This window comes from Staurois parvus, unplaced genomic scaffold, assembly GCF_062004578.1.
Source record: "Staurois parvus isolate SC_StPar_1 unplaced genomic scaffold, SC_StPar_1.0 ptg000354l, whole genome shotgun sequence".
Lineage (NCBI taxonomy): Eukaryota > Metazoa > Chordata > Amphibia > Anura > Ranidae > Staurois > Staurois parvus.
This window is the reverse complement of record NW_028318150.1, coordinates 2,904,640-2,917,289: the sequence shown is the minus strand read 5'-3', so window position 1 is coordinate 2,917,289 and position 12,650 is coordinate 2,904,640. Positions and strand designations below refer to the sequence as shown.

Sequence of the window (12,650 nt, the reverse complement as noted above, 5' to 3'; positions counted from 1 at the left end):
CACCTTTGGGATGAATTATGGCGGAGACTGCGGTGCCAGGCCTTCTTGTCCGACATTAGTGCCTGACCTCACAAATGCACTTCTGGAAGAATGGTCAAACATCCCCATAGACACACTCCTAAACCTTGTGGACAGCCTTCCCAGAACAGTTGAAGCTGTTCTAGCTGCAAAGGTGGGCCAACTCAATATTGAACCCTACGGACTAAGACTGGGATACCATGTGCTTGTAAAAACAGGTGTCCCAATACTTGTGACAATATAATGCCTTGAAAAAGTATTTATACGCCTTGAAATTTTCCCCATTTTACCATGTTACAACCAAAAATGTAAATGTATTTTATTGGGATTTTATGTGATAGACCAACACCAAGTGGCACGTAATTGTGAAGTGGAAGGAAATTGATAAATGGTTTTCAGAATTTTTTTACAAATATCTGAAAAGTGTGGCGTGCATTTTTATTTAGCCCCCCTGAGTCAATACTTTGTAGAACCACCTTTCTCAGCAATTACAGCTGGGTATGTCTCTACCAGCTTTGCCCATTCTTCTTTGCAAAATAGCTCAAGCTCTGTCAGATTAGATGGAGAGCATCTGTGAACAGCAATTATCAAGTCTTGCCACAGATTCTCAAATGGATTTTGGTCTGGACTTTGACTGGGCCATTCTTACACATGAATATGCTTTGGTCTAAACCAATACATTGTAGCTCTGGCTGTATGTTTAGGGTCATCGTCTAGTTGGAAGGTGAACCTCTGCCCCAGTCTCAAGTCTTTTGCAGACTCTAACAGGTTTTCTTCTAAGATTACCCTGTATTTTGTTCCATTCATCAAGTCTGACCAGCTTCCCTGTCCCTGCTGAAGAAACACATCCCCACAACATGATTCCACCACCATCATGTTTCACGGTGGAGATGGTGTGGTCAGGGTGATGTGCAATGTTAGTTTTCCGCCACACATAGCATTTTGCTTTTAGGCCAAAAATTTTAATTTTGGTCTCATCTGACCAAAGCACCTTCTTCCAGATGCTTGCTGTGTCCACCACATGGCATCTCGCAAACTGCAAACGGGACTTCTTATGGCTTTCTTTCAACAATGGCTTTCTTCTTGCTACTCTTCCATAAAGGCCAAATTTGTGGAGTGCACGACTAATAGTTGTCCTGTGGACAGATTCTCCCACCTAAGTTGTGGATCTCTGCAGCTCCTCCAGAGTTCCCATAGACCTCTTGGCTGCTTCTCTGATGAATGCTCTCTTTGCCCGATCTGTCAGTTTAGGTGGATGGCCATGTCTTAGTAGGTTTGCAGTTGTGCCATACTCTTTCCATTTTCAGATGATGGGTTGAACAGTGCTCCGTGAGATGTTCAAAGCTTGCAATATTTTTTTATAACCTGAACCTGCTTTAAACTTCTTCAAAACTTTATCCCTGATCTGCCTGGTGTGTTCCTTGGCCTTTATAATGCTGTTCACTAATGTTCTCTATTAAACCTCTGAGGGCTTCACAAAACAGCTGTATTTATACTGAGATTAAATTACACACAGGTGGGTCTCTATTTACTAATTTGGTCACTTCTGAAGGCAATTGGTTCCACTAGATTTTAGTTAGGGGTATCAGAGTAAAAGGGGCTAAATACAAATGCAAGCCACACTTTTCAGATATTTATTTGGAAAAAGTTTGAAAACCATTTATCATTTCTTTCCACTTCACAATTAAGTGCCACATTGTGTTTGTCTATCACATAAAAAACATCCCAATAAAATACATGTAAGTTTTGGTTGTAACATGACAAAATATGGAAAATTTCAAGGGGTATGAATACTTTTCCAAGGCACTGTATAGTGTATGTGAAAAGGTGATTGTATGTAGTTACAGTTAGGTCCATATGTATTTGGACACATTTGAAGCTATAGTTATGTAATGTTATGATATGGGCTGCAAGTGCACACTCTCAGGTTAAATTTGAAGATATGTGCATCCAAATTGGAGGAAGGGTTTAGGAATTACAGCTCTTAAGAGTAGCCACCCCCCCTTTTACGAGGGACCAAAAGTAATTGGCCAATTGAATCAAAAGCTGTTTCATTGCCAGGTGTGAGCTACTCCTTCGTTATTTCTGTATCAATTAAGCAGATAAAAGGTCTGGAGTTGATTTTAAGTATGGTATTGGCATTTGGAATCTATTGCTGTGAACCTACATCATGCGTTCAAAGAAGCTGTCCATGCAAGTGAAACAGGCCATTGTAAGGCTTCAAAAATGAAACAAATCCATCAGAGAGATAGCAGCAACATTAGGAGTGGCCAAATGAACAGTTTGGTACATTCTAAGGAAAGAACGACACACTGGCTCACCAACATAAAAAGGCATGGACATCTACGGAAGACAACAGTGGTGGATGATCGCAGGATCCTCTCTATGGTAAAGAAAAACCCATTCACAACATCCAGACAAGTGAATGACACTCTCCAGAAGGTGGGCGTATCATTGTCAAAGTCTACAATCGAGAAGACTTCACGAGAGCAAATACAGAGGGTTCACCACAAGGTGCAAACCATTCATAAGCCTGAAGAATAGAAAAGCCAGATTAGACTTTGCCAAAAAACATGAAAAAAAGCCAGACCAGTTCTGGAAAAGCATTCTTTGGACAGATGAAACGAAGATTAATCTGTACCAGAATGACGGGAAGAAAAAAGTGTGGAGAAGGCTTGGAACAGCTCATGATCCAAAGCACACAACGTCATCTATAAAACATGGTGGAGGCAGTGTGATGGCATGGGCATGCACGGCTTCCAGTGGCACTGGGTCATTGGTGTTTATTGATGATGTGACAGAAGCAGCTGGATGAATTCTGCAGTGTTTAGAGACATACTGTCAGTCCAGATTCTGCCAAATGCAGCAAAGTTGATTGGCTGGCGCTTCACAGTACAGATGGACAATGATCCAAAATGATCCAAAATGCAACCCAGGAGCTTTTGAAGGAAAATAAGTAACTATTCTGCAATGGCCAAGTCAATCACCTGATCTCAACCCAATTGAGTATGCATTTTACTTGCTGAAGAGAAAACTAAAGGCAGAAAGACCCACAAACAAAGAACAACTGAAGACAGCATCAGAAAGGAGGAAACCCAGTCTTTGGTAATATCCATGGGTTCCAGACTTCAGGCAGCCATTGCCAGTAAAGGATTCTCAACAAAATGTTAAAAATGAACCTTTTATTTGATTATATTCATTTGTCCAATTACATTTGAGCACCTGAAAATGGAGGGATTGTGTTTAAAAATGGTTTCAGTTCCTAAAAGTTGTACTTGATATTTATGTTCAACCCCTTGAATTAAAGTCTGCACTTCAAATTCATTTGGATTGTTTCGTTTTAGTTTATTCTGGTGGCATAGAGAGCCGAAAGTATGAAAATTGTGCCTGTGTCCAAATATATATGGACCTTAACTGTACTTTATTTCATATTTGTTTTAGATAATCCAATGTTAAACTACAGGTGTGGCTGTAATGAGTTTCTGAATTGCTCTTTGACTGCCCATAGACTTCCTTTGTATATCGGAACCCAGAAAATGTTCTCTATAACTCTAGTGATGGAATCATTCCCTTTTCTCTAGGGAAGGAGGGGGGGAATCTAAGTTTGTCACAGATTGTTTTGTTGCTACTCGAGCACTGTCCCATACTTTGAGTGGTCTGTTGTTTACAAATATTGGGCTTTTTTTCTTAAATAAGAAGTGAGTGAAATTTTCATGACACAACTGGAAACATAGTTGAAACCTGATTCACAGGCTTCACAAAGAAAACAAAGCTGTAGTGTGGTTATAAGCCTATTGAAGAATAAATCTAGGCAACAATTGACAAACCTCTTATTTTTACTATAACCTGTGTTTTATACAGTGCTATTCAATGCGATACAGCAGCTGTTTGTAGCTGCAACCTCTCATCACCTAAATCTGAGTTAGGCTTGCTTGTGGTGACAGTCTCAAGGTTGCAGTGCCTGCTCATAGGGTATAGTGAGTCCTGAATTCAAGGAAGTAAATGTACAGGGATCTTCACAAAGTACATTTACAAACTTCAAGATCGTTCAGATTGATAGTAGGCTACAAATAATTGAAATTCAATGTGGAAATGAGTAAATGATTTTACGTTTTTACCATAGATAAGCTTCTGATCATTCTGTGTAATGTATGAAAATGGATATGTGAGCAGTTCCAACATGATCTTTAACGTAATTGCTTACACATAATAATTTTATTCTGCATCTGGAATATTGTAAAACTGTGCATTGTGATTTCTCATTGACCCATTAATTGATAATAAAAATTTTCCTGGAATTGTATGATGTGGGTTTATATTGTTCTGGTCATTCATTACATATTTATTTCCCTCTCATATTTAGGTCATTACTTATTGCTGAGCTTGAAAAAGAAGAGAAAGAAAAAGACTGGTACTATGCCCAGCTTCAGAATCTCACCAAAAGGATCGATGGCCTTCCACTTACTGAAAATGTAAGCGTCAGCTGCTTTGGATACCTCTTAAAAAAAGAAAAAAAACCCCTCACTGTATAGAATTCAGCTTCACCCCACCAATCCCCCAATGCCTTTACTTAACCTTTCACGCTCCTGTCCATGGCGCATTTGAAAATCCCACTTGGATTTGTATACAGGTTAAAGCGATGCTAAAGGTTTTGGTTTTTTTTTTCTGTAAAATAACAAACATGTCTATACTTACCTGCTATGTGTAGTGGTTTTATACACATCAGCCTGGATCCTTCTTTTCTTGGATCCCCCACAGGCTCTCCTGGCTCCTCCTTTCTGTCGGGTGCCCCCATAGTAGGCAGCTTGTTATGGGTGCACTTGCTGCTCCGTGTGTCAATTCACAAATGGAGCCACGGCTTGGCCCTGCCCCCTCTCTCTCCTTATTGGCTGACTGGCTGTGATTGACAGCAGTGGGAGCCAATGGCTCCCGCTTACTGGCTTAGCCAATGAGGAGGCAAGACACGGGATAGCTGAGGCTGACGTGCACATCCCTGGATCTCGATGGGGCTTAGGTAAGTATTGAGGGGGCTGAGGGCATTGCTGCACACAGGTTTTTTTTTTTTCAACTTCATGCATATAATGCATGAAGGTAACAAACCTTTAGCCTTTTAAAACCGCTTTAATTTTAAAACTCTGGATCCCCCCTCTTCTGTGTATTCTATAACAGTCAGTGTTGTACCTTACTGAGTTTGTAATGTAGAACCATTTCTTTGACATACCTAAACATACAGACGTAAACATAAATACCTATCCAGGTTTATGTTTACATCTGTATTATATTGATGTGATTGTTGCTTTTTGTGATGCATTTTTATCTTTGTCACCTTTTAGTTCTCTCTTCAAACTGACATGACCAGAAGACAGTTGGAGTTTGAGGCCAGACAGATCAGAGCTGCAATGGAAGAGCAACTGGGGACCTGTCAAGATATGGAAAAGCGTGCACAGGTATGGCAAAATATTAAATAATTTTTTTAAAAAGTGTGAGCGACCCACACAGTTAGGCCTGGTTTATACTTGCAGGGGGGAGATGGTCAGGCAGTAAATCGTTAGGTGCAGTTTTAACACTAGACCAGACCTTTGTGCAATAACCGCAAGGACCTTCCTTTAAAGCTATATTGCTTCAGTGTGCTGTGAACACAGTCTAGCCAATAGACACAATACGGACTCTGATCCAGCCATACACCCAAAGCTTCATTCTATTCACAAATGGAACTAGTTCTTAGCCTGCACAGCAGAATTTGTTTTACATTTACAATCAATATTTAGCTGCATTTTCTGGCAGGGACTTTTTTGTACTGTAATGTGAAAAACAATAGCTCTAAGTTATTAAAGTGTCTGTCTGAAATAATAATACACAGTGTTTTTCAATAGTTGCAAATACCATTTCAAAGTCCTATACATGATTATATTTTTATACATTTACAGATTTTCATTAGATATACTAGTAGGGGGATCTGTACTTATCAAATGCACAGATGCAAATTCACAGAACACTTGGTAAGCATAACTACAGATATCCCAATGCAGTGTTTAATAGGCAGCCCTAGTCTACAGTTTGCGTTGACTGCTGTACAGTACTGCTTAAAATTCACACACACTTAGTGAGGACAAAATTCACAGTCTGTAACACAATACTTCATGTTTGTTATCTTATTCAGATGTTCCCACAGCAATATCTGTAATGTGTGTTCGCTACATTAAAGATTACATCTATTGATACAGTAGAAAAAGAAAAATGAATTTATCATGGGAACAATCGTGAGGAGAACCAGAGTGATTTAGCCTCAAATCCAGTGTTTATCAGACCCTTAACCACTTCCCTACTGAGCTGTATCCAAATGACGGCTACAGCGCAGTCATCCAGTTTTGGGAGGGCGTCATATAACGTCCTCCCAGAATGTGCCCCCAGCAGTGCTCACTCGTTGCTGCCTGTGATCGCTGTGTCCTTTGGGCACGGCTGATCACATGACATGGTAAACCGCCAATTACAGCGGCCTTTTACCACTTATTCAGCTGAATCCAAGCTCAGCTGACCACCATGAAAATACACTTTCCGGTTATCGGCAGTACTTTCCTCACGCTGCCACAGTGTGAGGAAAATCCTGTCGATAACTGTCAAAGGAGATATCGGCACTGATTATCAGTGTAGCCCCAAAAGTGCCCAACGATGCTGCCCAGCAGTGCTGCCAGTCTGTGCCTGTCAGTGCCGGCAGCCAGTGCCCTTCAGTGCTTCCTATTAGTGCCCATCAGTGCTGCCTATCAGTGCAGCCTCATCAACGCACATCAGTGCAGAAGAATAATTACCTGTTTGCAAAATGTTCGCTCTTTTTTTTGTTTATAGTGCAAAAAATAAAAAACCCAGTGGTGATTAAATACCACCAAAAGAAAGCTCTATTTGTGTATTTGTGTGGAAAAAAAAAAATAAAAATTTCATATGGGTACAGTGTAGCATGACCGCACAATTGTCATTCAAAGTGTGACAGAGCTGAAAGCTGAACATTGGCCTGGGCAGGAAGGGGGTAAAAGTCCCAGTAGGCAAGTGGTTAATCAAGCATTTATCCATGTCTGCTGGCAAATAGTACACTTTGAATGCTGCTTCTATTCTGCAGTATTTATAAATATGCCTGCAATGCTCCCACGCTTGTGGGTTGTTCTCCTAAATGACATGGTGTTTTGCATGTATGTAATTATACAAGTATTTACTGTATTTATTTTTTTCTTATCTACAGCTGAGAGTAGCAAGAATTCAGCAAATAGAAAAAGACGTATTCCGAATGCGCCAACTATTGCAGTCCCAGGCTACAGAAGGAGAGGTTGGTGCAGCATTTCATGATATTTAATTAAATATCAATAATTCTTTGTAATAAAATCAGTGCTTTACCCTGAATTTTATTGACTTGACCTGTTTAATCTGACAAATACATTATCTTTTTGGTCAATGTAATATTACATACAAAGTACTTTTCCTTTTTATAAATATAACTTTAAGACAGGAGGTGTTGGTTGAAGGCGTACACAGAGACCTGTGCAGAAAAGATTACAATAGTTTGTAGTAGACTGTCATTAATGAGCCTGCAAGTCACATTTATTGGGCACTTCTGTATAATTAAAGGGTCAGTCCAACCAAAACATTAGCATTTTAGCTTAGAAATTCTGCCCCCACCCCTTTATATTTGTTTTCATTTTCTTAACCTGTTCGATGGTGGGGGGCTTGAGGACTTCTTCCAAGCCGCAAGGAGGGAGGGGATGACTCCCAAAATCTCCATTGGTCATGACCTCTACACTGGAATGATCGACCAGACTTCTTTGGTTGACCTTGAATATTTATGGTTTTATCCTGTTTTTGTTAACATACAGTATGTGTATTGCTACCCTTTTGAGGTCCTCTGTGTTTCTGGGACCCGCCTATCTTTGTAAAGCCAGGCAAAACACATTTTTCCACTGTTGAATCTACACTCAGTGAACAGTTCATGAGCTTGGTTTTTTGTTATTTTATTAGGGTATTAGGGATTATGGGATGCTCAACATGACTGAAGCAATGCACAGAGACAGCTTCCTTCCAAAGTACAGGGAAGTATCCTGGACTGTTCTCCTCCCTGGATACAGTCAGTCTTTACGGGCTAGGGCCTCTCGGGCCTCTCTGAAAGTTAGCACCGATTATTGCAAACTACATGCAGAAGTATCTCCTCTCCCCTGTAGAACTGCTCCCAGCTCCACAGCCTGCAGACACTACCAACCCTCCTTTCTGCTCTGAAATACCCCCAGGACAAGCATAAAGGGTCAGGCACCTTTGAAAGGGTCCTTTAAAAGCTTGCTACATATGGCAGGTATCCTCTTGTGAATTTCTGGGTGTGTTCATGTACTCACTCTAATCTCTTTGCTCCCACTGCTCCGAGACAAGGATCCTGTTCATACCGTGATGCTGAAATGGATCTCCCTGAGCCAGCCCAGAGACAAATACTATCTATCAGATTTGAAACCAGCGTGGCTGTATGGGGCCCCGCCCACAGGACCATGCCAGTCATTCACAGAGTACCGTGAATGAATGCACCACAAGTCCTGACAGCCTTAGCTGCTGTCATCTTGTAGTTTTCATTGAACTACCACAGCACTGCAAGAATGCCACACTCCTTATTATTTCTATTCTCATATGTCAACTTACTCAACACACTTTTGTACCATGAGAAGTAGATATAGTAACTATTAGCAGGGGTTTTCCTGAAACCTGAAAGTTATTTTAAGCATCCTCTGTGTTTAAAAATTTGACAGAGGCTATAATATAGGGTTCAGCTCTGCAGTAATATTTTGCATTATTTTCAGTGTTCTTCTAGACCAGGGGTCTCCAAACTTTTTAAACAAAGGGCCACTTTACTGTCCCTAAGACTTTAGGGGGGCCGCACTGTGACCATCAGGAGTAGAAAATGTGCCAGCATTAGTTGGAGTAAACTATGCCCCATCCTTGGTATCATTGGGAGGAATAGTGCCCCATCATTGGTGTCATTGGCAGGAAGTGTCCCATCATTGTTATGATTGGGAGGAATTGTGCCCCATTTTTTATGTAATTGGGAGGAATTGTGGATCTCCAGGCAGTTATGAGGGGTTTTACCCTTCCTGTTATATTAACTTTTTATACGAAATGTTGCTAAGGTTTCTAGAACTCCCTGTTGTAGCAAAGCTGGGATGTGTTTAGAGGAACACTGTAGTTGTAAAACAGGTAAGCTGTGGTACTGCATCTTATCTTTACAGGACTTGAGAACATTCCCACTGTGCTGCTGGATCCCCTATAAAAACCTAGACTTCTGGGTGTGGGTCAGACATGCAAACGCCTTCCTCACCTCGCAGCGCAAAGTTCGGCGCCCAAGTGATTTGTTGCCAGGTCCAAGCACCATCACCAGGGAGTTCATGCAGCACATTGGGGTAGCAGTCAGGCCCTGTGAAAGTAAGATACTGGCACTAAAGGGTACCTTCTGTGCTATCTCATGGTTTCCTTTATTGATGGATGGGAACCCTGGCAGTGTGGTCTCTCTGCTTCAGTACCAAACAAGTGCAACAAGGCAGCAGGGGGCTCAGACTACACCTTTTACTGAAAGATGAGTTTGCGTGGAATTTTATTTATTTTTTTTTTGTAAAAAAGGTGTCAGAAACCTTGGAACACTGTAGACATTTTGAATTGTTCTTAGCTCTTTGTGCACAGATGTTTGAAGCTAATTGTATGTTGTGGTAAATAGCACAAAATGACACCAGTTTTGGCTTGGCACCGTAACATTTAGCAGCTTCCGTTTTATCCACCCAATGCCTTTACTCTTTAGGATAGTGAGAATTCTGTTTCTAAATGTAGATGCATAATGAGAGTTTTATTAAATAACATACCACAGCAAGCAGCCCTGGGGAATACTGCTGCCTTCATAAGATCGTCCAGGAATAAAGCTTTGTAAATGCTCTGTAGCACCAAATAGTGGAGTGTCTACTGGGGTTTTTAAGCACTGAATGTCATATTATACTTGCCCTACCCTCTGTCCACTAAATAGTTAATGTTCTCGGACTTTTTTTATTTCATATATTTAGTGGCAACAATCTATTGATACACCTAGACAGACGGTAAACAACTGTAGAGTGCAATAATACTGATAATCTAAACCGGTATGCTATAATCATTTGAGTACAAGTCTGTAATACCCCTTCATTAGCAGGTCAGACATTTTTTCAGTCATACACTAGTGTACCCATGTAAATTATATGTAATTTTTTTAAAACAGGACTTTCTTTTGGTGATATTTCATCCTAATTTGCACATGTAAATATTATCATTTTAGCCCTGAAGATTAGGTAAAACACTAAAACATTAAATATTCTCCAGCCCAGACACTGGAGAATAAAAGAGTGGTAGTTACAATTTTTATGTCACCATATATTACCACAACCATTCATCTAATGTAAATTCTCTGGAAAAAAGAAAATACTCTAAAATTTTAGTGCACACAAACAAACCCATTTTGGTAACCTATAAAAGATGAGGTTGTACCGAGTAAATAGATACCCAACATGGCAAGCCTCAAAAAAGTGCATACCAGTGAAACAGCGACAAACTTCGGAAAATTGTCCATAGGCAACATTTTGAAAGTTCTTACAGGTCATCAGTTTTGAGCTAAAGTGGAATTAATGTAATTCTAAACTCAAAAGGGTTTTACATTAATGCATTCTCTGCATTAAGGTAAAAAGCCTTCCAGTACCTGTTCACACCCCCCATCCTCAAGACTCCTTCATGGCTTACCAGCGCTGTGTGTGTCTATGGACGTCCGGCTTGGGAGCAGACTGCGCCAGCAGAGGACTCCAGTAGAGGAGTACATAACTTTTTTTATTCTATTATAAAATAAATTTTAATATGTCTTCAAACCCTGAAGACCGGCATCATAAAAACACATCACACTGTTCTTTAACGTTATCAATTTCTTAATAAGCACTCTATGCAACTGTATTATTGAGCCTACTGTTTTTTTGGAACTGATTGTCATCCCCTTAAACCATGCTCATGCACAGAGTAAAATAGTCAAGCCTCGGTTTGAAATCAAGTTGCCATGGTGCTATGACTTGGGTACCAATGTGACAGCACATCCCCATAGCAACTATAACTAGCAGAGGAACATATGCCGAAGTGAAAACCAATTTCCAAATATACCCCAGTGACATCGCTAGTCACATGGGCTTTAAGGAACTTGGGACAGACTCTGGAGATGAGCTCCTGTGCTGAAGAGTGATATGAACTTTGGCATATTAATGCACTCTTGCAGATCATGGCATGGACAAGTGTGCTTTGTGTGATAATTTGTGCATACTTGAGTGGAATAAGCAGGGAAAATAAACGGCAATATCTCATAAGCAACAAGGCTTTGGAGGATTTGGAAGGTAGATACAGGCTTTATATTGTATGTTTGCAGATGCAGGAAAGGTGCTGTGTTGAGCTTAATTCCACTTTACCCTCACTCCGGCACACACAGTGATTTTTATAACATGTAGGGCAATCAATGTTTTTGTATGTAGACATCCCTGAGGTTTACATATTTATGAGCAGGGGGGACCAGTAGCCCCCATGTGATAGCATATTTATAGTGACAGGTTCTCTTTAATCAGACATCAGGGGTCTGTTTGAGCTACGTTGTCTCCCCTACAGGTTCTTACAACCTAGGGGAGAGCCAAAAACAAATGTTTGTTGGTCTCCCTCTGCTCTACCTGGCAGTACCTTGTATGCGGGTTCGGGCTCACAGGTGGGATGGCGAACACAATGAAGATAGAGGGGCACACATTTCAGTGGTCTGTGAAAGCAATACAGCCACCAGATCACTTCCTTCTCAAAGTTCACTTGTGAAATTTACATATATTTCCAGTTGCTTTCTCAGCAGGGAGTGTATGAAAAACCTCCCTACTGCTGCCGACAAATTTTATACTTTGGTGGAAGTAAAAAGGGTTAATAATCTGGGGTTTATTTTTACTATATAAAGGGAATAAAGGCTGAACAAATATAGCAAATAAATATACCAGGGCAGTACACCCATGAATTTGAAAAATAGAGACCCCAAAGTGATCTAATTTTTTGCTGCAATTTTTTGGAAATAAAGAAGCATGAGGTGGCTAAAACATGGAGGTTGATAATACTACACTGGATGCAGCAGCATCGTAGGTCATATACAGAGGGCGTTGCAGACGTTATTGTACAAGTCAGAGCAGAAGGATGCAGATGAAGGGGTAATTGTTCAGATGTACAGGATAAGGGTGAGGAGGTGTTAATATACACTGTCACATTGACACAAGATAGAACTGAGGTGTAAGGATTAAAAGCTGATGCCACAGTCAAACACCCTCCTACAATTGTACTTTTGCTGCAGATTTGGAACTAATGAATGAATAATTTATTAATTTATTAAACAGTTCTCCCTTCCTCTGTTGTACAGTACAGTGTTTATATTTGTGATAGCTCTGTTTGGTCATCACAGTTATCACATGGTACAGCGTCACTTGGATCCGCTCTGTACACTGTGTTTGTGAACCAAGGACCCAATGACTGGTTCACAGACATTAACAGGCCCAAACAGGAACTATAATTGAAGTGCCATTTATGGGGGTCGCTCACTTGGT

General features: G+C 40.5%; 1 protein-coding gene across 1 annotated transcript in view; it reads left to right on the top strand.

Annotated features, from left to right (window-relative positions):
• The window catches only part of APC (APC regulator of Wnt signaling pathway), a 153,912-nt gene that overhangs the window by 71,273 nt on the left and 69,989 nt on the right, over window positions 1-12,650 (top strand). Inside the window, exons 5-7 of the mRNA XM_089684736.1 lie at window positions 4,382-4,490; window positions 5,352-5,465; window positions 7,250-7,333. Of these exons, the coding sequence (XP_089540862.1) occupies window positions 4,382-4,490; window positions 5,352-5,465; window positions 7,250-7,333 (307 nt within the window). The remainder of the gene's footprint in view (window positions 1-4,381; window positions 4,491-5,351; window positions 5,466-7,249; window positions 7,334-12,650) is intronic.